Below are 27,330 nucleotides of genomic sequence, written 5' to 3'. Positions count from 1 at the left end.
CTCTCCACCTCTTCTCCACTTCTCTCTCTCTCTCTCTCTCTCTGCTTCTTTTTCTTCTTCGGCTTGGGCTTATAATCTCATGTACTCGTTCCTCTTCTTCGTTCTCGCAACCGAGCTACTCTGTGGCATGATACCTATAATAACGATAGGTATAATATACGTGCACTCTACGCTGCATCTTTGGCCACTGCCTTGATTCGCGCTTTTATAATTTTCACATGTTTTCGAGCAGGCCTTGACGGGCACTGCAGCTGCCACCGCCTCTCTCAAGACTTCTCTCACTCTCTCTCTCTCTCTCTCTTTTGTACATCCGAGTGCACTAGCTTCTAATGTAATTGAATAAGCTACAAGGATTTGCTTACGCACGTGTATCGCGCGGGGGAAATGTCGCATTTTTTTCACTGTGGCCTAATGACTTACGCGAACCAAATGAAAGTGAAACTTCTCTTTTAATTTGCACCAATAGATAATTCGATCGTATTACCAAGACATTCGCAACGAAAATGGGATAATTTTTACGACGACCCCCGTGTCTTTTACTTTCAATATGCTATACAGAGATTATAGAAAGAATTATTCGATTCTTGGTGATACGCTCGAATTTTCGATCATTGTGTTCTGGCCAACTTGTAAAGCATCGAATCCAATCAAAGCTTCATTTGTTTTCATTTGCTGTTTTTCTTTTATCTTCTTTCGTTCTCTCGCTTTTTTTTTATTTTTATAAAAGACAGCTACAAGTGTTGCACGCCTACGAATACATCGCGTATTCGTGTACGAGACGCTGTAAGCTCGACCGACCGATGACGTCAAAACTTCTCTCCTGTGCGTGCGCGCATGTGTATGTATATGTTAGCCCGATCGCAGCTCGTACGGGGTATATTTCTCAACAACTGATGCCTCTGGGGATATTATAACTCTCTTTCGCCAAGTACAAGTTGAGTCTACATAACTATTTCCAAATCTTCGTCGAGACTCGTATAGCGCGCCGATGCAAGTAGCACCCGTGTGTGGATTCTCGTGCAGCACTTCGGACTTTTCTTCTTCTTTTTCTCTCGATCTTTCTTTTCTTTTTTATTTTACTCGGTGTAAGAGATTCAACGGAGAGAGTGAGAGAGAGGGGCAGGGAAAAAAATATCATTCGCTCGAGATGTTCTTTATTCAATGCGTACTAGAAGTGACATATATGCGATAGACTTCAATAAAACATACTTGCGAGGAAAAACGATATCACCTCGGCTCGACAGATATATTTTCAGAAAAAAGAAGAAAACAATAATATTATTCACGTTAATAACATTTACCGAATCTTACTCACTTGTTATAAATACGGCGTCAAAAAATTTATTTTTATAAGATTCAAGACAATGAATTTCTCTCCAAACTCTGGATATTGGCATTTGTTTTCTAAATGAGATTCGACATTATAGTGGAAAAAGGGTTTGTTGGGTTGACGACGATTTCAAATCTGCAGAAACACTTTTTTTTTATTCATGATGTGTAATAATTGAGTCTGCGTAAACGAAAAAGAGTGGAATAAAGACTAAAAGTAACTTCGATCGAAGCCAATTGCGTTAGTTCTTTTTTTACGCATGAAACTTTACATTTTTTGCGTTAACGGGTGAAAAAAGCTCTCTTAGAATGAAGAGTTCGGGATCTTTTAGATGCGTCCTTATAGGTTGATAAAGTTGAAATAGATTGGATTACATTTGTACGAGCTCCCTTTTAAATTCCCAGCAAAATCTCTCGGGGAATCAACAGTGAAATTTTTATACGCTCGTGTAGACTTATAGAAAATACGATCAGCTATATAATGTACATCGCGCATATAGAGCGGACTTACAGTGGCTTTGCGAAGGATTTGGGAGAAAATTTTTTGTTGATTTTTCTGCGCTTTTTTCGACAACCTATCATTGTTACACATTGTTTATATTTTGTTTCGCTTTCTGTTCGCGCGATACACTAAACTACTCTAACAAAACTTTATTGTAAATAAAAACAAACTACAAATAATCCTTGAAGTTAAAACCAGATATTTACTTATTATACAAGAAAAGCTTCAATTCTTGGAAATTCTAAATCGGTCCGTTCGATAAAAATCACTTTTATTAGTTGCATAAAATAAAATTTTTGATTTGTAGCAAAATTTTCAAAAATAATCCATTATACATTCGTATCGTTCAACTGTCTTAAAAAAGCTATAGGTAGCAAAAGTTAGTGACGTTTTAATATTATCATGCGAATCTAACGGCAAAAAACTTATTGAACATAAGTGGGCTAGCTTACTTGTATAGCCTTAAATTGATAATTGAAACATATTTCAATTTAAACCTAATAAAAAACAGAATTTATTGCAGTTGAGTCAATAGTTGTATTATTTCTGAAAGATTTTCACCGAATTTTCAAAACTACATGACAAATTCAGTTCTTTAACTGATATCGAGAAACGATCAAATTTACGATAATTTGAACATTTTTTATGTGCTTAGATAGATATTTGACATGTTATTTAACAAAAACCTTAAATTTTTATCAGGACAACTTGACATTGAAAAATAGAGTCGAGTTTTTAATCGATTTTTCTCGAAGTTAATTCTCCATATCACTCATCAGGAAATTACGTTAACTGAATTCTCGAGCATTCTTCAAAAAAACTCGGTCAGCTCGGCGATATGACAATTTAATGAGCTCTCGGATGAATATTCAGAAGAGGAGCCCGCTGAGTTGCTGTGCAAACAATGCATGAGTCAGTGATGCTTTTATACACCGAGTAGAGAGAAAGAGAGTCGAGAAGAAAAATAATTAGGGCAATATATAAACGAGCCGTATATGTGAGCGCGTATTATGGGCTCATCGGTGATAATTTTCTCGACTCCGAAGAGAGTTTAGCCGACGCACTGCTGCGCGCAACACCACTGACGGCGCAGAGTGTCTATTTTTCGCCGAACAATCGAGACCGAAATAGAGATACGATTCATGTTCGCCCGAAGGGAAGAAAAGCATGAAATTACTGCAATTATTTGGGTATCACTTGAGTCGCGGTAGCATATATGGTTGGCAATCCGTTATAGACAATATATACATTTTCATTAAAAAACAACATTCCAAAAGTAACGAAAGTAAACATTGAAAGGTCAGTCGGATCAGCTGCTCGTATGCCTACATATCATATCTTGATGGCCATAATAAGTAATTATACCTCTCAGCCCTGCTTTAGGTGCCGTAAACATTTGAAATGTGTATCAAAATTATTTAGATTTTAAGACCCATGCTTCTTTCAAAGATTATTATTTGTTTGTGTCGGGACAGTGTTTATATGTATTTTTTAATTTAAAGAACACCTACGTAGTTCACGTTGTAAGACAAACATCGTAATCTATCAATATTAAAACTCCTATAATACTTTTGAATAATAATTGATTTTGCAATTTGTCACTTTATTAATCGTTGCGTTTATAAATCTATGAATCAAACTAATACGAAAACAAATAGAAAAACAAAGCAAGAGTTAGAAAAACCCACTCAATCTTCATCGATGACAACTATCGCATCAAAAGTCTGAATACAATTTTTGAAGCTGCAACAAACACAACAAGCCTACAAGACTACAAGCTCAAAAGTTACAGAGAACGAGAGAAAAGGAGGGAAAGATAGAGAGAGGATAGGGAAAGATCGGAAAAGAAATAGAGAGAGAGAGAGAGAGAGAGAGAGAGAGAGAGAATGAGAAATAAGTAGAGCCCGTTATAAAATGAAAATTTATTATTAGATTCTAAAAATATTTCAAGGTCGACGTGCGTCTCTTTTCGCTCCAGACGACGGCGGCTCCGAGAGTTTTTCGACTTAGAGCGATCTGACCATTATCAGACAGGTGTCGCTACCATACGAGCCTCAATCCATCAACTCTAAAGGTATTAGAGCACTAACTATTTACATATAATGGCCAATAAAAATACATTACATTGAATTCAGATTAACAGCACTATGGCAATGTATCTAACTATGACGTCAATGAAAAATCACTACTACTACCCATAAATTTGGATTTGTATGCACACAATGCATGCATAATATACAAATCGTATAGAGCTTGCAAGCTCTGTCAATCGAAGAGGTAAGCTTTTTACCGACAAAACTGGGCTCGATCGTCGGTATAAAAGCTATCGATGCCGATGCACTGGTCGGTATTCAAATATATCGTATAGAAAAGTACGCACCAATCTCAAAACCAAGAAAAACAACACCATCATTTACAAACAGGTTTCCCCCTTGAAAAATATGTCTAAATTGCGAAAATTTGTCATAATTTGTAAAGAAGTTGTTATTGATATAAAATTGTTGATATTTTATGGTATATCATATAGCAAAATATTATTGTCATTGTGGAATTAAAAACATTCTACACTCATCACACGTCATCGTTCAACATCTCCTGTCCTTTTTTCTTTGAGAAAAATATTATGGAATTGCTGAAACGATGGGAAAATCGCCGCCGATAATGCAATAATAATGCTGCGTGGATACGGAGGGAGCTACAGCTTGAATCGCTCGAAACGGTTACAACAATAACGATGACGCGAAGATGAATAGGCCAAAAGGCGGCGAAAATATACATATTATAAATGTTATAGTCAAAGTGCGAGAGAGGGAGAAAACGAGAGAGAGAAAGAGAGGTGCGTCGTTTTATTTATGGACTATAAGCGACCGTGATGCAAAGATGCGCGCGCGGGCGTATAGACACGCGAGTATAATATAATAGTGTTTATGAAGAAACTTTCCTCCCTCTAATGCAGCTCTCGCGAGCGAGCATAATGAATATCATTGCCAAAATTTTGCTACGTGCTGCGACGACGGTGACGATGACGACGATGACGGTGGCGATGCCGGGGAGCACGCGTGATATACGTCACATGGTAGCTTGTTATGATTAATGCCAAAATGACGGCGACGAGAAAGAGAGAGAGAGAGAGGAAGGCATAGACGCGCACCACTCTATATCCAATTTGATCTGGAATTGACTGCAAATGCATGTGCGTTTTCTTCTATTATTACTATTGAATTATCATTTAAACGATTTAATGGTACAACTTTTTAACGACATCATTTTTCTGTGTTTACAAATGAATCAAATCGGGTAACTTAATTTCGAAAGCTTTTTATTTTTTGAACCATTTAGACCTTTCAAACTCTTCAACTTTTGTTTTAATTGGTCTCGTAGATTATATCAGAATTTAAAAAAAAACTCTACAATAAACGATAAAAAAAACTCAAATTTAATTTGATTTATAATTGTTCAATCATTAAATGGTCACATGCTAATCAAAATATAAATGTACACTGATTAATCGTTTTAAACTTTTTTCCGCTCTATAATGGCATATAGTAAAAGCACGTCCCATTCGAGCGAATCATATTACTTTGCTTTTGGCTTCTTGCCGCTGCTTCAAAAATATGAATGGTATAGCGATCATTTTCAACGAAACCCCGTCACTTCTAGTTAATGTCTTCATATTATTGTTTTATGTGTGATTAGTAGTATAATTTCTTAATTATTCAATATCATCATGATAATAAAATTAGTCCTATTGCTTTTAATAAAGAATCAAACGGGGCATTTGAGTTTTATTTTCACAAAAAATAAATATTGAACTTAGAATAAAATAAGAAGAAATATTTATAAATTATTTATAGATTGCCGATACTGATATCGGCTGATGATATTTCAAAAGAAATTTATGAAAAATGATTTAAAAGCTACTTCGTCAAATGTTTGTAAAATTGAGCTAGAAATTCTAGGAATACACGCGCAACTAAGTATATTCATCAAATTAATCTCGAGAATTTACCTTACTTCCTGAAAATTCTCATTTTTCTTTTCTCGGAGAATCACGTATCCAACTCAATTGAAGAAGAAAATCTTAAACACGTGCCTTCAAAATTGAATATGTATCAACAATTTACTGATCACAAATATTAGGATCTAATAGTTTTCGTAAAATTTACTTCTTGGTTTGCAAAATTTAATAGTAGTAACGGTTAAATTAAAATGTCAAAATCGTAATTTGGCGTTTCGTTTGTTGGATTATAAAGATTGTAAATACAATATGCATGAGAAATACTCAAATATCATAATCGCAATATCTAGAAAATTTACTAGCCAATTATGTAAATCCTATATTACCAATAAACTCTGTAAACTACAGAATCTACTCTAAGAGCTGACTTAACAATCCAGAAAATCAATGTCAAAGCTAATGGCTTCAGGCACGAGTATTTTTTCATAAAAAAGGATGAAAAGTTTGAGCGAACTATCTCGGCTGGTCGCGGACGTTGACACCGAGTAGGGATAGTCATAGATGAAAATAAATTGAACGTGATGTAATGATCTGTATATTAGAACGTAAAAATAACTTTTTTTGTGAAAAGGTTAATTTTCCAATTTCATTGTTCGTGTTATCTTCATCTTCAAGTAAAATCGATTAATTACAATATAGATCTAACTTTACAATTAAATCGATCAGGTTTTCATGTATCTAAGTTTGCAAAGCACGACTTGACGATATTTAAAGACAAAAAGAAGAAAACAATAGCTCTCGATCACAAAGAGAATTTCATAATTTTCAAGTTTTATATCTTCTAGTTGCATACGCATGACATCTACTATGTTACTACACTGAAAAGATTACTCATACTTTGATAGTAATCGGGGGTATAACCAAACATTTTCATAAAAAGCATTATGTTATGTAGCAAAATGTACTATGAATATTACTTTTAATGAAAATTTTTAATGTATCACGATTACTATGAACATAGTATTTTTTGACGTATTTTTCTCATTGTATGCTTGTAAACATAACAATTCATATAGCATATTGTCAAAACGATTGGCACGTCCCGACGATTCGAAATAATTACTTTCATGATCGTCGCAGAAAAACTTAACACACGTGTATCGTAAACAAAGTAGACAATAAGTTTCGTCGAATAGTTTTTCAAAATTTAAAAGCTCTAAAGTACTTTTTTTATTGCTCCCGTCCTCTCATTCACGCGTCAAAAATGATATTTTTAGCCAAAGCTTCGTTGAAGAGAGACAATGTCATTTGCATAATGCAATAATGAGATCGGTATGTGTGCACATCGTTTTCGAAAGTGAAAAAATAATTTTCCAATTGATTGTCAGCTGCTGCATATACGGCATAAGGCGTGTGCAGCTAAGTGTCAACTGCGGTGTCGATGTTGGTCAGCGATGCGACTCGCGAACAATGACAATATTCTCGCATAACTTTCTACCGTGTACCGTATGCGCGCGGCGCGAAAACTACTTTCGCAAATATCGGCCACGCTCTCTATTATAAATGTATGCGAGTGTATAAACACATAAGAAAATGGACACAGATGTCGATTTTTTTTACCTAAGGCTTTATGGTGGCCGTACTTCTCGATGAACTGGACGGTGCTTTGAATGCCCATGTCGGCGTGACAGGAGGGCAGAGATCGATGTCTGGTAGCCGTCGCGCTGGATTCTCGAAGACTAGCAGCGGTCGTCGTCTGGTACACGGCGTTTGTCATCATCGTCATTTTCGTCAATCCAACTCATAACTCACTGCGACGAATATTTGAACAAATATAGATATCGCGAGGCACACTATTTAGCAACGCTGTTACGAGCCATACCAAAATCACTGAATCTTTATAACCGCGCGTGTATAAATATTATAAACATACGAGCACCGCAAATCACTCGAGGTGGATATACTTATGTACGCTATATATGCACGTTGACCGATCGGTTGGATTCGAGCGTCAATTAAGAACTGCGCGCTGGTGGCTCTAAAGGCGCGCACGACTCTCGTGTCTCCTCCGGCTTCTCATTGCTGTGCTGGTGGCGGCAAAAGCGCCTGCACGCATACACGCGTATATTTATTTCTATATACCTATATTACGCGTCGTATGAAGCAGCAGCACTTTACAGACATGCAGCAGGCAGTAACTGAGAGAGCGCTGACACGCGCGGGCGCGTCTGCGGGGGATATTTTAAAATAAGGCAGGCGTACGCGCGCATTATAGCGACCTTGCTGCTGCTGCTGCTGTTGCTGCGTGCCGAGCAGCATAGCTCGATACGTCAAATATCATCGTTGCGATATATATAAGTAATATATCTCACAGAGATTTTCGACTGCGAATTGACGAATTGGCGTCGATCGTTGCCATGAGCTACGCGTGCGATATCGAAGCTTGTGAGAAAATTTCTTTATCGAGCGCCTTGTATATCGGCAATATTCATTGCTAATTCAATGTATTATATCCGTCGAAAGGCGTCGATCGAGAGAACGTTGGCAAAAAGGCAGGTAATTTTAAAACTAGCGAGAATCGTTTTAAAACGCGCGTCGAGTTTCTCGTGGGCGGAAAAGAAGTTTGAATATTTTTCGAGGCGCTTAACGACCCCACTGCGACAGACGAATCGTGTATAGGCGCGATTTCCAATATACAGGAGTTTCTGAGAAAGTTTTTTTTTTTTTTTTTTGAAATTCGAAAAGATCGAAAAAGAAAACCGAGAAAATCTCGCTTGAGCGATCGGCGCGGATAAGTTTAAATTACGCGGAGGTCGTAAACTTGAAACGTATTTTCGCTCGACTACCTATAAACTTTATGAACACGTCTTATTCGCAAACCGATGATGTTTTATCGCTTCACACATGATTTAATGAATTTCAAAGTATGATATTTTTACCAACGTTCAATTGGAGAAAAAAAATCGACCCGTGTCGTTGAGCCGTCGATGTAGTTCGCTAAACGATTGCAAAACAGGTGCGAATGACGTTGGCGATAATTGCTAATACGAAAGAAACAAGCCTCGTGCATTCCCTCTGCATCCGATGGACAATGAATCTTTGCAACGATTAGTATTATTCGTTCTCTCCAAAGATCGACTATTTCTTTCTCTGTTTTAATCGTTTAGCTCCGCGCTCCGTTGCACACGCGCGCGATAGTTTCGCACAAATCTGCCCCTTTTTATTATATACACATACAGAGAGGAAGAGAGAGACAGAGTGCTATACGCGCGGAGTATCTGACGTCAAAAAGATCGCGTTGCAAAGAGAGAAAGATTATTTCGGGCATTCGCGGCAGCGAGAGGCCGTAACGTATATATCGCCGCGTGCACTGCCATTGCGCCGCGTTCAATGACGCGCTGCTGCTCGTACGGCCACATCGGAATATAGGCAATTATTGTCTCATTTTCGAAATACGTATCGATTCCACAGCTTTCTCAATATAGTTGCAATAAAAATGATTGTAAATTATTTGAAAAATTACAAGATTAGTGTTTATAAAAAACTCTGAATCATATGAAACATAATCTCAAATGATCCCAGGCACGATAAATATTTACAAGGGGTTTAATAAAATTCAACGGAATTTAAACAAATCTACCGCCCTTACTGATATTGTTGTAGCATAAATAATGTTCGTTGATTCTAATTTTTCTAATTAGGAAAGATATGTACTTACAATTTAATATCATAGACTTTTAAAAGCTTGACTGTAAATTGAAACTTGGCAACTGCAGCTCCACCACATCAACATCCAACATCAAGCCAACGATAGCTTGATTAGGTAGATAAGACGAAAATAATCCTTTGTAACTGTAATAATTAATTAACTCCTCAAATTTTCAATCATTTTTAGATTAAATTTTACAAAATAAATATATCCTCACCTGGTACTTAAATCTTTCGAATAATAAAAAATGTGTTCATTACTTTTCTTTTAGACACAATGGTCAAATAATTGATATGTTCTACATAGTTACCATTAAAATAAACTGTCGAACGTTGCCGATGTTTTCCCCTCAAAAACGAATTGCATTAGTTTGAATTCAAGTTGATTCGTTGGTAAATCTCATCTCATAGCTTATTCATACTCGTTCAAAAAGCGGATTCAGACACAAAGTATACTTTAATCCATTCAATAACATAGAGATACAAATAAAAAAATAAGTGAATAATCAAAGTTCAACGATGGTTACTATTTCAGTAGTGATTTCAGTAATGAACTTTTCCCCATTTTTATACTTACAAAGATATTTGAAAAATTAAAAAGATGTAGTCCATGCAAAAATATAAAAACCAATAAAACTCTTACAATGAAAGTTATTTATCACTAACTAAGTATAAATAGTGCAATGGCATCTTGATATCTACAAAGAGCTTATAGTTTGAAAAAAAACTGAGATTTTTTATGAAGATCATTTTCGTTAATTCAGCTTAGTACGTCAAATTATAAAATTCAAGGTTTAATAGAGAATACTTTTATTAATTTGAAATTAATACTTAATAACATCTTTTTTATAACAAACATAAATGACTAAGTAATTGAAACAAACTTCTCTTCTAATGAAATATAATAAAAAAAAGTAAATACCTAACTTTTAGGTAAAAAAATTAGTATGCTAAATTTAGCTGCCTGGAGAAGCAGGAGATCCATAAAAAATAGGTTTAATGTCTTTTTGGTCTGCAAATAAAAAAAGCATAATGCACAAATGTTATTTTGGAATAAAAAAAAATTAAAATTGACATTATGACTTAATTTGGTACCATTAAATTCAGGAGAAGCCGGTGATCCATAAAAAGTAGGTTCGGTATCATTATTGCCTGCAATAAAAATATGATACACATATAGTCCCTTGAAATAAATGAATAATGAAAATTAGAATAATTATTTAATTAATTACCATTAACATTTGGAGAGTCAAGAGACCCATAAAAAATAGGTTTGGTATCATTATGATCTACAACAGAAAATAATATGATGCACAAATAGTACTTTGGAATAAAAAATAACGAAATTTAAAATGATAGTTTAATTTTGTACCATTCATTTCTGGAGAAGCAGGAGATCCATTAAAATTAGGTTCGGTATCATTGTCTGCAATTAAAAAAAAAGTTATACACGTATAGTACTTTGAATTACAAAATAATGAAACTAAACATAATAGTTTTATTTAGTACCATTAGCTTCTGGAGAGGCAGGAGATCCGTAAAATGGAGGTTCGGTATCTTTATTGTCTGCAACTGACAAAAAATATGTTACACAAATAGTACCTTTAAATAATATACAACGAAGTTTGAAATTATAATTTTGTTTAGTACCATTGACTTCTGACGTATTATTTTCCATTGGAGATGACGGTTGATCCGCTGTTGAATTAAATGGTGAGTAATCAATTTGAGGACTTGCATCAGTTAATCCGGTGGGTGACGCCGGCGATTCGGAGTAATGGAAATCTATATTTGGTGTAACACTAGGACTTTCACTCTGGGTGTCAAAGCTCGCGTTAGCAGGATCGTATGGAGTAGCCATGGAAGATGTTTGAGATTCTTGATATGGTGAGAATGGGACATCTTCCATACTATCATTGTTTCCATCCCTGTCATCATATTCACTGCTTCTAGCTGGCGTGTTAGAAACCGTAGGATCCCATGCTCCAGTAGGGTTTGGAGTACGAGAACCATCTTGTTGCGGCGTAATTGATCCGTAGTAGGGTGTTCGATTGCCAGCTAAAATGAAAAGGAATCAAATTATTATCTAGTATGAAACTAAAGTTATTAATTTTTCAATAATTACGAACTTTCGTATAGAGGTGTCTGTGAACCGTGCATCGGTGTTTGTGAACCATGCATAGGCGTCTGTGAACCACTTGGATGCGATGGAGTTTTTTTCCCATATTCTCTATACATTGGAGTACTAAGATTTTGATCTTGATTTGCTGTATCAGGCTGACTTATACTAAATATGTGCGATCGATCGACTGATATTGTCTGACAGGGTGAATGCAGTTCAACTCGAGCTGTTGATTCGGTTGCATCTTTGACAAATCCGATATTTCCTTTGTAAGGACCACCTGTTATCTTAATAGTATGTCCGATAATTTTTCGATCGCGGCTAGGACCCAAATTACCGATACGAGTATAATTTCGGCCTTTATTTTTGTCATTATTTTCATCTACACTTCTGTAAAATTTATATCATTATTTTTCATTATTCATTGAATGTTAAAAACTATTAAAATGTATACCTTTCAGATCGTGCAGGTGACATGAATATCGGAGTAGTATAGTTTACTACAGAGTCGCTTTTACTACCACCAACTAATTGCAAATGTCTTGTTTTACAAACTAACATTCCACCAGTATCAATGTAAATTTTTGAGTGAAGAAACGCAAAACTTCTATACAAATGTTTAATTTCTCCTTGTCTTCCAGCATGTAAGCCTTCAACAACTTTGACAATGTCTTTTCTTCTAATAGCATTTTGCTGACAATCCAATGCAAGGGTATTTTTGTTCTCTCTGTACTTAGAAATACTCCCAGGTTTAACATCTATTAATCGACCGTGCATTGTAAGCAGTTGAAAATTTTCACGCTCCAATCTGACAATTACTCCAACAGATTGAGGATCTATTTGTACCATATCACCCCATTGAAATTTTCCTAGACTATCGACGCCTGTAGCAATGTCAGGACATAGCTGTAAGTTACTTGTAAGAACTTCGAGCTCATGCATAGATAAATCAGAAAATAAAACTGCTCGATTTCCTTCTATTCTAACTATCAATCCTGTGTCTCCTTCATATTTGCCAGAGAGTACCTATGAAGATAATTTAACTTATCAGTACCAAATTTAGTTAAGTTCTCACTGTATATTTTTCAATATTGTATAAGTAATTACACTTAAATGTGTATACCTTGACATGGTCACCAATGACAAAATATTTTTTCAATTCCCTTACAGGAAATTCTATTGGCTCTTTTAATTGTTCATGATTTGCTGCAACTTGAACAGAATTTCCATCAACAGAAATAACTTTGCCAAGTAAGTTAGCTAATTCCCCTTCACAGACTTCAACATTGTCACCAACGCTGAATGAATGAGTTACAATTCCTCTTTGACTTGTAAAAGGATCATTTTGATTCAATTCAAGGTTTACATTCTCTGGATTTTCTTCAAAACTTTCAATTTCAGATAAGGTAGGTTTAACACTATCTGATACTATTGCATTTAAATTGAAATCTTTGTAAAGAAAGCTAAAAAGATAAATGGTTAAAATTGTAATAAAGTAAAAATTATGTATTAAACTTCACAATTACCCTTTATGACTGTAATGATTTCCTTCAAATACTAAATAGTCTCCACTACTTGTAATATCACCACCAATTGCACGAATTGCTTCTGGGTCAAAAGGCTTCTGTGCTGGTCTGCTACCTTTTTTCTTACGCTTTACTGGTTCATCTTTTTCATCAGACATCAACCTTAATGCCCCTCGTAATTTTAAATAATCTATTCTAGGTAAAAGTTTTAAGTGAGCTTTATTTTGCCCAACATCAACATAGTCTACTTGAGCAATGTCATCTTTGTAAAGTCCTCTTTTAATTCGTACCCATTGAAGAGGTTTCAAATTAACACGATTTGTGACTCTTAATACATCTGTCATTTCTTTGATTGGTACCATTTTTTGTTGCCAATAACCCATTTTCAATGTACTTATATTTTCAATTGCAGCTTTAACATGAACTTGTTTATAAGCCTCAACATAAATAAAGCCCTTAATTCCTCTAGGGGCAACTGCACTTTTTATTTTAAGTGCTTCATCTGTTAACATGAATGAACATTTTTATAACATAATGAATAATGAGTTGATAACAATTTATGAATCATACCTGTATCTTCAAAAGTTAGGTATTTTCGATGCAACAGTAAAATTGTAGCATTTTCTTCACCAATGCGACACTTGACTAACCAAAGATTAGGATCCTTGACATCCGGTAACAATGTTTTTTGAGTTATTTCATTATTCATATCTTCTCCCCCATCTCCAAATCTTTTCGAATGAGCAGCTTCGCTCGCATATTTATTTCGAAGGTATTCTTCAATTTCTTCCTCTTTTTGTGAACTGATGAATATGAATGAAAAGTTGATTATTGTTGAAAAAACATAATTTTTATTTAATGCTTGATACTTACTCCCACATGTTAGAGATTCTTCTGCGGCCTTCGATATCCCTTGCAGTTGGACCCAGCTCTTCAATTTCATTTTCAACGATACCTAGTTCATGGGCACCATCTTCCCATTCTTCTTCATCTTCTGCATCGTCATCAACTTCTGCTTCTTGTAAAATGAAATCACTAACTAACTTTTTTGGCTTTTTCTTGGGTCTTTGCTTTTCATCATCTTCGGAAAAACTATCAACTGCAGCATGAGTGTACATGAAGTTCAAACAATTTATCAATGTAATTATAGATAAAAAATAAAAGATATTAAGCTATTTACAAGAATCTCCATCATTTTGGGTATCGTTATTATCAGACCCGGAACCAGCATCGTCGTCACTGCTTTCTCTGGCAGTGAACGAATCGTTGGCTATATCGTCGTCAGCTCTCACAGAACCAACTCCCGATTCATTATCTTCATTGGATTTATCACTTTTTGCGGACCTACGACTACGAAACGTCGAATTTCAGTCAAACGATAATGAAAAAAAGGACTATCGATAATGATATTATTTTTTCGCTCACCTCCATGAAGAATTAGAAGTTTCGCTAGAAACGCTCCTCGAGCGTGAACGCAATGATCTCGTTGACATATTTTTGCGTTCTTGACACTTTATAACACAAAATCAAATTGATTGCTTACTTGAAAAAAAATAATACTCATTCAAGATGATTGGTTTTTTTCGTGATCAACACGGAGAGCGGTGCAGCAGTCAACCGCAAAAACGAACGCAACTTGGATGCAGAGGGCCTGCGAAATCGCCCTGCACTACAAGCGCGTTCGATAGAAAAGATCGAGAATCACAACAAGTTTGCCCCCTACCACTCACACACACGTAGCTGAAAATTCGGCAGAGGACGCACAACAAAAGAACCACGGTACACCTCTTGCCTACAGCGAGCGATTACACGTATCGCAACTCGCATAGGTCAGTTTCTTATTTTGTGTAAATCTGCGCTGTTGGGCTCGAAGCGTAAGTGCGATGGAGGACGATGATCAAGTTCGCGTTAAGAAGAGTTCCAAGAAAAAAAAGCCGAAAATGGGGGAACAAGTAACGATCGCTGATCTTACTGAAACTTTAGGTAAACGCGATGCATAACATCACTATTCTCACTCGATCTGAACCCACTTTTTGATAAACGTTTGTTTTTTCTTTGCTTTGTTTGGCCAATGCAGATAGTTTAGCAGAAACTGTAACTCAGATGGCCAGTACGAACAGAAATATACTGAAGAACAACCAGACGGTTGTAGAGTACTTGATGGATTTGCGAAATGCAAAAAAAGCTGCAAACTTGTCGTATACCATGCAAAGTGTAGCGGAAAATCAAACACAAGGTGAAACAATGGAACAGGAGACGTCTGCAAGAACAGCAAGCCAAACTCAGGAATAGCCATTTACTCCTCGTTAATTTTTCATTCATAATTTTAAACTTTGCGATATTGAATTTAATGTTTTTCTCGTAATTTTTCTTTTTGCGAATGATTTTTTTTTTTTAATTAAACAACTTTTTGCTAATAAAAAATTAAGGCAACTACATCACTGGAGTTGATTTCTTTACAGTGGTAGTCACCGAACAATAATTCTTGTGTTGGAAATAACACAAGAATAACGTGAGCGTTCCACGGTAATAAAAGCTCAAAACTAAAGATCTGTGATTTGAGGGGGTGAAAGAGAAAATCACTAAGCGACAACTCAACTATTCATCTGTATTGAATCGACTGATCATTGAACGTTGAACAGTAGTTTGGCCAATATAAAATTGGCCACTAATAATTGTTAGCTTTTTAACAAAAAATATTTAAATAATTTTTGTATAATATATACCTTTATTTTGTAACTCTTTGAAGAATATTTATACTTACCATATAACCTTTAAGAAAATCGCATTTTATATTATGATCAGTGACATATTAGAAATGTAAGGCGAAAAGCATTAATATGATATTTTGGATTCATAAAAGTACTGAGGAAAAGAAAAAATATTTATGAGGGCTTTTACTAATTTTGAAGATCTTAAATTTCAATTAAATTATTCAATGGATTTCACTTTGGTTTTTTCGGCAAAAACTTGTTACTATCAATCAAACCTCCTTTTAGAGAAATAATCACTATTTAACAAGTTCAAATCTTTCACTAGTGTATGTTTGATCAATTCAGCATATCATCTCGTGAGGTTTATCAAAAATCCAGTAGAAAGCTCTCGCTCCATTCACCGGTCCAAATAAGACGTGAAAAAATCTGGGCTTATTGATGAATGAAGAGCAAAAAAATAAGTACCTAAAAAACGAACAAAAAGTATAATTAGTAGTACGCGAAATTTAATTCAAAAATAAAACACCACAATGACATGTATAAAGGTGTAATTATTGTTGAAAGCCTGAAGGAAGACAAAATCATTTAAGCACAATTTTTATTAATATTGTAGAAAAACATATATTACGTATCAATACATATAAACAATTGTCAATCATCATTTATTATCGAAATTTTAGCAAGCTTAAAATGTACTGTTTTTTGCCACCGAATCATAATCCATTCTTTTCTAAATTTTTTCTAACACTTATCGCAAGCGTAATCTTTGCGACATCCACGTACAGTGCTAGTAAATGAGCAAATGCGATCTGTGTCCAAATTAAATTTTTCACTTTCATGCACTGTTTTTTGGTGTCTTCTCAAAGTGCTGGAATTCCCAAATTCTTTCTCGCATTTGTCACATGCGTAATCATATCGACCTTCGTGTATTGTCCTTTGGTGGAACACCAACTGACTTTTTTGTCCAAATTTTTTCTCGCATTTGTCACATGCGTAATCTTTCCGACCTTCGTGCATTGTCTTTTGGTGAGAGAGCAAAGTCGATTTTTCTCCAAATTTCTTTTCGCATTTCTCGCATGCGAAATCTTTGCGACCTTCGTGCACTAACTTTTGGTGCTTTAACAAATCTGATTTATGTCCAAAGTTCTTCCCACACTTATCGCATACGAAATCTTTGCGCCTTTCGTGTACTGTCTTTTGATGGTCGAGGAAATTCGATTTGTATCCAAATTTTTTCTCGCATTTGTCACAGACGAAATCTTTCCGACCTTCATGGACTGTTATTACGTGTACGAGCAAATGCGATTTTTGTCCAAATTTTTTCTCGCATTTGTCACAGACGAAATCTTTACGACCCTCGTGAACTATCTTTTGGTGTCCGAGCAAATTCAATTTTTCTGCAAATTTCTTATCGCATTTATCACATGCGTAATCTTTTCGACGGTCGTGGACTGTATTTCGGTGTCTGTGTAAATTATGTTTTTGTCTAAATTTCTTATCGCAATAATCGCATGCATAATTTTCGCGACCCTCGTGGATTGTTCTTTTGTGGAAAAGCAAATTTGATTTGATCCCAAATTTTTGCTCGCACTTGTCACATTCAAAATCTTTACGACCCTCATGGACTGTTTTTTGGTGTAAAAGCAAATTTCCTTTTTGTCCAAATTTTTTCTCACACTTGTCACATGCAAAATCTTTACGACCCTCATGGACTATCTTTTGGTGTGCAATCAATTTTGATTTGTATTCAAATTTCTTCTCGCACTTGTCACATTCGTAATCCTCGCGACCTTCGTGAACTTTTTTTTGGTGTTTGACCAAATTACCTCGTTCCCCAAATTTCTTTTCGCATTTTTCGCATGCATAATCTTTGCGACCTTCGTGAACTGTTTTTTGATGTATCAATAAATATGATTTACTCCCCAATTTCTTCTCGCACTTATCGCATGCGAAATCTTTGCGACCCTCGTGTACTGTCTTTATGTGCAAGAGCAAACTATGTTTAGTATCAAATCTCCTCGCACACATTTCACACAAGTAATTTTTGAAAACTTCGTGGAATATTCTTTTGTGCTTAAGTAAATTAGTTTTATTATCAAATTTTCTCTCGCACTTGTTGCACCTGAAATCTTCACGATCTTTGTGTGCTAATTTTTGATGCGTAAACAAGCTCGATTTTTTTATAAATTTCTTCTCGCATCTGTCGCATGCTAAATGTGCCACAAAATCTTTGCGGCTTTTGTGTTCCGATATTTGGTGTCTACTCAAGTGACTTCGGAACTCAAATTTTTTTTCGCACTTGTCACAGGCAAAATCGTTTTCTTCATTGTGAGTTGTGTTTCGGTGTGTTTTCATACCTGTTTCTAGTGTAAATGCCTCATGAAAAATATCACAAACTTGTTGTTTGTCGTCTGAAACAACAATGTCATGTTTACATGAATTATTTTCTAAGACAACTTTCTTAGATTGTTCTTCACTTGTATCCATATTGAGGCCGAAATCAAAAGATGAATCAGTCTATTTAGTGTCACGAAAATTGAATAATTAAAATTTATCTCTTGATATTATGTCTTGTTTCATCGAGGAAGACAACATTCGAACTAATTTATTTTCACTATAAACAGGATCAGTAGTCGAAGGACGTGTAAAAATCGTTTATGATCATTTCTTTTATAATTTACTGACCGATTTATCTGTTTATATATTGTTTTTTATAACATTTGGAATAATTTAAAATCCTAACTGAGCAACAATTCCTTCTAAAAAATAGATCTTTATGCACATATATAATAAACAATTTTAATATTTATTCCAAAATTTGCCGCCCCTCAAATTTCGGAGTGATTGGCGTGTTCGATAAACCACCACTGATTATAATGAAGATTTTTTCATAATCTGTGACATACGGCACATTCAAGTCAAATAGTACTGTAATGTTTTTCTACAATTTAAACATTTAAAATAATTTTGAAAGATAACGAGATTCTAAAAAAATAGTTTGATGATAAAGCATCATAATGAATAGATTTATTTGTTACTAACTACTAATTTAACTTCTGATAATCAAAGAATAAAACAAATTAAAATTATATTCAACTACGATTTTGTCGTTTGCATAACCCTTTACAAAGAATGATTCTAAAATATTATATTTTTAATATTTGCATGTAGATTAATCAAAAATACTTGGCCGAATCTTCACCAATCACCAAAAAATTTATGTACATGTCAAATTCAACACCTGTTGAAACTACCTTCAATGTGTACTTCATCTGGGACTGCTGCAGACGTTATTAATCATCACACGGTAACAATGAGTTATTGCATAACCTAATAAATCCTCCGAAATCCGGTTCATAATTTTTCGGCCTATCATTTCAAAATTACAATAGAGTCGTAATACTCGCGCGAGCGCGTCGCAACAATGGCAGAGTTCATATCGATTTACAAGAGAGACTACGCGTGGCCGAAGCGTCGCTCGTTCTTTCCTCGAACCGATCTGGCCTGTCGCATAGCCCTGCCCGAGTCCTATTGTCTCGAGTTCGGCAAACCACCGAAGCCCATCGTCGATGCTCCGCGAACGAATTGCCCGAATGACCAGACGACGACCGAGGATCGGCCGCAAACCCCGACTGCGCAGCCCAGATGCAGCCAGCCGAGCGCCGAAAAAAACGCCGCCAAATGTCCGCAGCCGCTGCCCGACGAGACCAAGTGCAAGTCCGCCGTGGCGCAATTGGACAACGAAGATCTGGCCAAGCTCTTGCACGGGAGAGTGAAGATCGGCAAGTGTCCCGATACCCTCGTGACGCCGGAATTGAACGAGACGGAATCTTGCTTGCAAAAGGTACGCTAAAAGACACTTGTGATACGTATACGAGATTTTTCCTTATTATTAATATTTATTCTGCGTACGATACAGCTGTACGAGCAGAATCCAAATTTATTCGCAATCGTGAAAAAAGTATCCAAGGGCAATGACATAGCGAAATTCAACCAAGAAAGGCTCAAATCAACGTATCAAGTCGATTTCGATCAGATGGGTTAGTTATACAGTGATACTTTGTCGTGATACATATGCAGTATTTTCAGTAGAGCTCATAAAAACGATTTATTGAATAATTTCAGGAGGCGACGCGCAGAGCCTCCTCGCTCAACTGCCCGAGGTCAAAGCCAGCTGCCCGATGGACGCGAACAAGCCGGAGGTCGATTGCCGCCGTCCGGATCTGGAGAAACGCGCCACGATTCTGCGGCACAGTCGGAGCCAGAAAAAGTCCGACGACCCGTGCGAGTCCAAGTACTATCTCGGCAAGCTCGGCGCGTCCAAGGCCAAGCGCATCAAGCCGTCGTTCGAGGACGAGAACGAGATCACGTCGACGTCGTCTCTGTCGCGGCGCAAGCTGCCGCCCTGGAGCACCGAGTATCGCGAGATCATCTGCAAGACGGGCGTGGAGCTGCAGCGCCAGCTGAAAATGGGCGCCCGCAGACGAGCCCTCATGAGACAGAATCGGAAATTGTTGAAGAAGGACTGCGGCAAGGACGATCCCAACATGATCGAGTGACGCGCGTTCTCTCGAACGAATTCAGTTGTAATTTCCGCAAAATTAATAAAGATTTACATTTCCTCTCTCTGAGTGTACTCTTAAAACGATATTGGGTAAATGTGGGGAGAGCGTCAGTGTTCCATTGTTTTTTTATTTATAAACAAACAGTCAAATCGCACGTGCGCGTCATGATATCGCAGACAAATTTTCAGCAAGTGAATTTGTGCTCCAAATTTATTTTCTAACTCCATAAGGTGAAAAAGACTTGAAATGAAATTGAACGCGTAATTTGTTTATCAACCATTATGTCATCGAGTCGTTTTCGCAATGACTACAGTACTAATAACAGGTATGAAAGCTCGCGCTTGCATTATCTCGTTTATGCATAAAAATATATAGAAAAAGAGGTTAAATTATCGCAATGTTTATATGTACAGATCGGCCGAACGACCAACAAAGGTGGCCTCGCGCGCAACCGGTAGAACACAACAGCAACAGCAGCAGCAGCAGAACTGTTTGTCGACGAGGGAGCCTCGGCATCGACAGGAGAAAACTTCGAATTACGAGCTCGACGAGGAGGCTAAGAACATCAATTTCAACGGTACCGATCCGGGATTGAATCTCGACGCGGACGATTTGGATGTTTCGGCTCACGATGATAATGCGGCTGCCATGTACGACGTCGACATACCGACGGTTTGTTTCTCGTTTCCCTCCTATTTCCAATTGTTTTCAAATGTTGAACGAACGATTTCCTCCAGGATCTCGACAATCAGGATTTTTCGAACTACGAGGGTGACTCGAAGAAACGTCAAACCAAAACCGACCAAGATCATCGGTTCAACTACTCGAGGGCAGCAGCAGCATCCGCGGATTACGATAACAAGAGCGAGTCTTACGACGCCAAAGCGGCGAGAAGCGCCCGTTTGAATAAGAATCAATTTTTATCAAAATATGGTGGTAAATATGACGAAAAAAGACTCGGAAAATTTAGTAGTATTACAAGATGATCCGGCGTGTAGATTACGAGGACGGACCGATCGCAGAGGACGATCGAGCGCTGCCCCCGCTCGAAAAGTTGAAGAGGCTCGAGGAGCTGCAGCGCCGTCGAGACATGACGGAAAAGTTTTACTCTTCGGAGATTCGACGTCTGATCGGGACTCGCAGTGCCACGAACGAGTTCGGCAGCGGTCGGACACCGCCGTCGAGTCCGCCGATCTCGCAGCGCTACAGCGCCGCCGACGTGGCGGCCAACAGATCGGACAAATGTTACGCGCCGAGCTGTGGTGGCGGCGGTAATCGAGCGCAAGCCAAACTTTACGACGTGAGTCATCGCGAGATCGTTCTTCTCTCCAAGTAATACTCGATCGCTATGTGTAGCACGCGCTTGTCGATTAGGCTCAGAATTTGGAGACGTGCGGCACGATGACGACGATCGTGCGACTGGTTTGCGGCTGCGTCCAGCAGACCACTCGGCCGCTGTTCACCACGGCCGCGGGCCAGACTCGAAAGCAGAACTGCAGCCAGAGCAAGCAGGTACAGCTGAGAGTGCCGCTTCCCAGCGCGCGTCTCGTCCTCGACGATCGGCATCATCAAAGGCAACAGCAGAGAGGCAAACTCCGCAGCAGATCCTTCTCCGCGGCCGATCGGTCGAGGGCCTCGTCCAGTCACGATCATCATTCCGCGACGACGACGAGGATACGCTTCGGTAGTCCGCGCTCGTACGAGCCCGAGCACAAAATCAGCGATTCTTCGCTTTTTTCGGCTTGAAAGAGAGATAAACGAATAACAAAATGATGCTCGCAAATTGTTAATAAAATTTGAAACTTTACTAAGAAACTTTTTATTCGTATGGTCAATCGATGACAAAACATTTTTTTAATATAATTTAATGCTCACTTTCTAGTTTAATGATTGGACATTGGCAATTTATTGCTTAATAAGAGAAGATATAACGATTTAATTATACACAAAAAAAATCGAAAAATATAATTGGTTGCGAAAATGTTTAATGTGTTAAATATTTAACAAAAATACAGTTACTTCAAATTAATTCAAACTTGAGCGTCAATAGGGACCAAGCGGAGAAAAAATAGGGACAGGGAGCTTGCGTGGCTTGTACATGACTTTCCACGCGATCGCGTGGACAATCAGATTAATCGTTTACACATAGATACAGTGCATGATCGTACGACCATGGAGATCAGCTCTTTCGATTTATCGAGGGTACTTAACTTTTTCCGTTACAGGTTTACAACAACCATCGCTTCGCGCTCTGTAGAGTATTGTTTGAATTAACTGTGCTCTGACTATTCGCGTATTTACTATTAACAACAGTATTATTTAGAGCATTATAAAATCGCATTCTTTAAGATTTCAAGAATCACCAAGTGCTTATTAAATATGAAACAATTACTTCAATGTAATCAATATTGTTACTAATGAACGAACTTTTGAATTTATTGCTTTTTAATCTGCCTTGTGTAATTTTTCAAATGGCCATTGAAAAATTTTAGAAGGAAAAAATATATCAACGAGACCTCCTTTAAAATATCAATCCGAGAAATATTGGTGGCAAATACATATTTTTCATAATATTTTGGATACTTCAAGTTACGTTTCAAACGGACTCCAAGTTTTAAGAAATGTTTTTCTTAATTATTCTTAAAATATTTTTTTTAATACAAAGATTCAATAAACTGCGAAAAATATTACTTATAAATATTTATTTTAGATATAAACGATGATACTAATAAATTGTCAAAACAATGTTTTTCAAATGAATTCTTTTAATAGATCGGGTATCCGATACAAAAATACACAAAGGAAATCACAATAAACTCGTACAATCAAATTTTGAAAGTATATTCGTTTTTTCAACATTTAATCCAATGTCCAATATAAATCTCGGTAATCTCGTCGCACAAAAGCAAGAACTTTAGATTTCTCTCTAAGGACGTGCAAAATAATGTTAATTCGAGATTACAACTGTCAACTATGTTCGAGTCGAGAAACAAAGAATAACAATGAATGTTTAAGAAACCAATTTCAATAGCGTAACCTCTCGGGAAAAGATGATCCGCGTCCGCGTTCACGAAAAATCCCATCGAGTGTAATTTCGCGCGAGCCACACAATAAAATTACGTTATGTTCGGCCCAATCGTCAGTCTAAATCGATCGTTTCAACTCGCGTCCGGTCTGCCGCAATAGTTATAATCATTTTCGCGTAAAGAGGAGGAAAAAAAATGGTCGGAACGAGCGACTCGAACGAATCGTTCGCCATCAACATAGCCGTGACCCTCGTCAACGCCATCATCAATTACATCTTCTATCGTATCGTCGTGTCGATCATACTCATCATCAAGGAGACGCTCATCTGGATCCTCGGCAAAACCGAGACGATCTTCGAGACGGCCCAAGAGAAGCGCGTCAGTCTGGTCGGCAAATCGCGACAGAGGGACGAGTCGCCCGATGAGTACATCATAACTTAGTTAGAAGTAAAACCCTCGTCTCGATTCTACTTCACAGTAAATGATTTACTTTCTTCTTGGCTTTCAATTAATCCGCGATAAAATCATGAACTTGTGGTTTCTCCGATTGTCCATATGCATAGATCGATCATGGTCAGCGTAACGGGAACGGATTACAGATGGCCCCGAGCCCTTCCATTGAAAGTACTGCCACCGCAACCCCCGCTGCGAGTCAAGCGCAATTTTTGCTCGGACGCCAAGGCTCGCGCCTGCCGAGACAGCGAGCACGATTGCAGCGGCGAACGCCGCGCGGACTATCCCCGCTGCGAAATGATCGATGTCGATGCGAGACGCAGCGTCGAGAGGATCTCGTTGGACGACGAGGACGATTGTCCTCGGATGAGCAGAGATGAGTACATGTCGAAGCACGACAAGGACAAAAAAAGAAAGAGGCGAGTTCGAGATTATCGCAGTCGATTCAAGAGTACCGTCCAAATGGGTTTCGGAAAAGACGATACGAAGATGCGAGGCTACACGGATCCGTTTCACTTCTCCGACACGATCGAGAAGGAATACGTACTTCAAATAAAATACAAATTCCCAGGCAATGATCCTACCAAGCGTAATTGCGGTCAAAACTAGGTAAACATCTATGCAGGGGTCATTACGCGAAAGCATAGCTCACAACTATCGAGTCCCTGTGTAGAGATTGCGTATTTTACGTGGTTACGTTACGGATTACTTATGTGTGTATGTGTGACTATCGATGTATGTATCCGACGACGTGGTAAGCAGTAACAGTTATGCTGTCTGCATTGCGTACTTACGGTTTGACGTCTCGCCGTTGCTTACTTGCTCTTGAATAACCCCAAATTGCCTCGAGCTTGACAACATCACGATTTGTGATCTAATTGATTTAGTTTGCTTTCAAAAGTGTTTACGTCTAATTTTTTGTGACTCTAATACCGACTATTTCACCGCTTTTGAGAGGTTAATTAATTCTGTCTTACCTCAATCGATTCATTTATAGAAGGAAAATATAAATTGACAAACGTGCTTCAAGTTAAATCGATTCAAATACACAACATGAATTTTGTTAATAAAATAGTTGGATTCTTCAGTTACTTGTACTTCAGGTACACGCTAGTCACTGAACTCTATATGGTCGAGAAATGGGAAAGAAATTTCATCAGTATCCTTTTTTAAAATCAGTCCATTAGTGAAACAGCTCATGGATAAATGTACGGCAAAAATTTTTTGCCCAAAGAGATGAACTTGTCAAATTTTTCTTAATTCAAGGTTTACAGATTTTTTCTTGATTGCAATGTTTTTTGCAGTGCTATATTTCAACTACAGAGTAGTGCTGCCAGTAACATCTTACCTATTCATAGAAAATTGAACAACTGAGAATTTTTCGTACTGTCCTTTGTAAATAAATGTGGCTAGATTTTTGAAAAAATTGCAACCATGTTGTTAGTTACTGGAAATTTTAGTTTTGTTTAATAAAAAAACTATATGTGTATAAATGACTTAAGTTTATAAATAAAAAAAAGTATTTGAAAACTCTAAAATTGTACAGATTTTAATTGAGAAATTCAAATGGGGTCAAGGTAAATTCAAAAATGAATAAATTCACCAATTATACATAATGAACCTGATTATATTTACTCACAATAATATCTTCTCACCACATCATTACTAAATTAAACTAGTAGCTAAAGTACGTTTTGTTTCTTACCAAATAAGTTGAATATACAATTCCATGATGTTAATTTTTTGAATACCTCTCAAACATTTTTTTACACTTTTCACTACTCAACAATTTAATCATATAGTATACTTTGAATGATCATGCGTCAAGAATATATATTCAATATTGGTTCACAAGTGAGCGTTTACATCTAACACTCCACTGTTTAACTAATATTAACAACAATTTCAATAGGCCAAATGTACATTCTCAACATTAAATTTACTAGTCATTCTTCATTTGACAGATTTGCCTCAAAATATATATAATAATTATTTCATTTTTGTATACTTTTTTACAGATAGTAATTTATTACAGCATTACAAATTTTTCTGAAATAAATGATTAAGGTATTCACTACATAGTTATTCAACAATTTTTTTCCCTACATTAAAAATTGTTTTTTACTGTATAAAAAAATTACATTCACGTTCCATTGCACTAAAGTTTCAATCAAATAAAGGAAGCTCTTTTACACATACATCAACCATTCAAATTATGATTATTTTAAGGAATTATTTGTGATCAATCCTCTTGTAAACTACTTACAACTATAATTTCATACATTCTTACTTACAACGTATTATCTTATCGAAACTTAGTCTATTGCGGAAGATTTCAATGTTTCCTTGGATCAAAAAAAAAATATACAGTCAGTTTACAAAAATGCATTTTGAAAATTCTTATGAGTGTATACCTTGATAACTAGTGCAGAATTTCAATGATTGATGAAAACAAACTTGCTAAATTATATGAATCTCCATGAAATTTACATAACGTTAAAACTACTTTTAAATATGAATTTATATTACCAAATTGTTTTGATTAATAATTGTATTATTAACCGTTTACCCGTTCTTTCAGGTGCTGGCAATGCATGTTTTATCTTTTTCTTATTGAATCGTAAAATTCAACTGATCAAACAATTTCGATCAATTAAATTTTTGAAGCTTTTTAAGGAAGCATCATCTTACTAGCAAGGCACTGAGAATTTCGAACTTCTTCAATAGAAAGCAGCGACATGTTAGTATAAGTTATGCATACAAACTGACTGTATAAGTGACATTTACTTGCCAACAAATTAAGTTTTCCAATTTTCAAAGCTCGTTTGAGGTATAATTCTTATTGAGTAAAATGTAATACTTGCAACTACCTACAATGTGTCTTCAATTAGGCCATGGTCAATTTCGGAAAAGCTAATTTTACGTCATTTTTATGCTTATATAAACAGGAATCATTGTGTAGTCATAATTATTCCAGAATCTTGGAATATCTGCACAATATTCCGCAAAAAACCAATTCTTTTTGACTGTAGTTCAAAAAAATCATGCATTAAATAAATATATATATTGTATGTGAACACAATATAGCCAAACATTCAAAAATTATAAATATTCACATAAAAGTAAAAAATTACTTTGCGCACACAAGTTTGCAATGTTATTTTAATACTTGCACAAAATATTCATTCAAACAGTATTAATGAATTTTGATCAATATGAGAACCAATGCAAAGTTATCACATTCTCTCATTTAAATACACAACGTTTGATTCTCTTTTTTTATACAACCATTTCATTCGCAACTAGACATTACATTTCATTAATAAAAGTAGGCACAATAGGAATTGCATAAATCCAGCTTTTTCATGACTTTCACAGACACCACAAATAACTAAAAAGGAGAAATTAATGAAAATCAATGAGTAAG

General features: G+C 36.4%; 2 protein-coding genes across 3 annotated transcripts; one reads left to right on the top strand and one right to left on the bottom strand.

The window, feature by feature from the left end:
* Nucleotides 1–10,347: 10,347 nt before the first annotated feature.
* Nucleotides 10,348–14,799, bottom strand: LOC106650347 (transcription elongation factor SPT5-like). Of its 2 annotated transcripts, none has more exons than XM_014368291.2 (14): nt 14,571–14,799; nt 14,326–14,495; nt 14,019–14,244; nt 13,716–13,948; nt 13,146–13,647; nt 12,743–13,082; nt 12,074–12,645; nt 11,627–12,009; nt 11,148–11,555; nt 11,007–11,069; nt 10,870–10,923; nt 10,730–10,786; nt 10,593–10,649; nt 10,348–10,509 (listed from the first exon to the last, which is right to left on the bottom strand). In XM_014368291.2, exons 1-14 carry the CDS (start codon nt 14,636–14,638, stop codon nt 10,454–10,456), a joined length of 3,189 nt encoding a protein of 1,062 aa, XP_014223777.1. In that variant the 5' UTR covers nt 14,639–14,799; the 3' UTR covers nt 10,348–10,453. The 2 variants fall into 2 exon arrangements, with proteins under 2 accessions (XP_014223777.1, XP_014223778.1); XM_014368292.2 differs by having other exon boundaries at nt 11,007–11,063.
* A 131-nt stretch (nt 14,800–14,930) lies between these two features.
* Nucleotides 14,931–15,495, top strand: LOC106650348. Its single transcript, XM_014368293.2, has 2 exons — nt 14,931–15,128; nt 15,223–15,495. The coding sequence occupies exons 1-2, from the start codon at nt 15,029–15,031 to the stop codon at nt 15,435–15,437; spliced, it is 315 nt and encodes a 104-aa protein (XP_014223779.1). The 5' UTR covers nt 14,931–15,028; the 3' UTR covers nt 15,438–15,495.
* Nucleotides 15,496–27,330: the final 11,835 nt, after the last annotated feature.

Source organism: Trichogramma pretiosum, unplaced genomic scaffold (genome assembly GCF_000599845.2).
Source record: "Trichogramma pretiosum strain Unisexual culture from Peru unplaced genomic scaffold, Tpre_2.0 scaffold3, whole genome shotgun sequence".
Classification (NCBI taxonomy): Eukaryota; Metazoa; Arthropoda; class Insecta; order Hymenoptera; family Trichogrammatidae; genus Trichogramma; species Trichogramma pretiosum.
The sequence above is the reverse complement of the archived record's forward strand: the minus strand, read 5'-3'. Positions and strand labels throughout refer to the sequence as shown.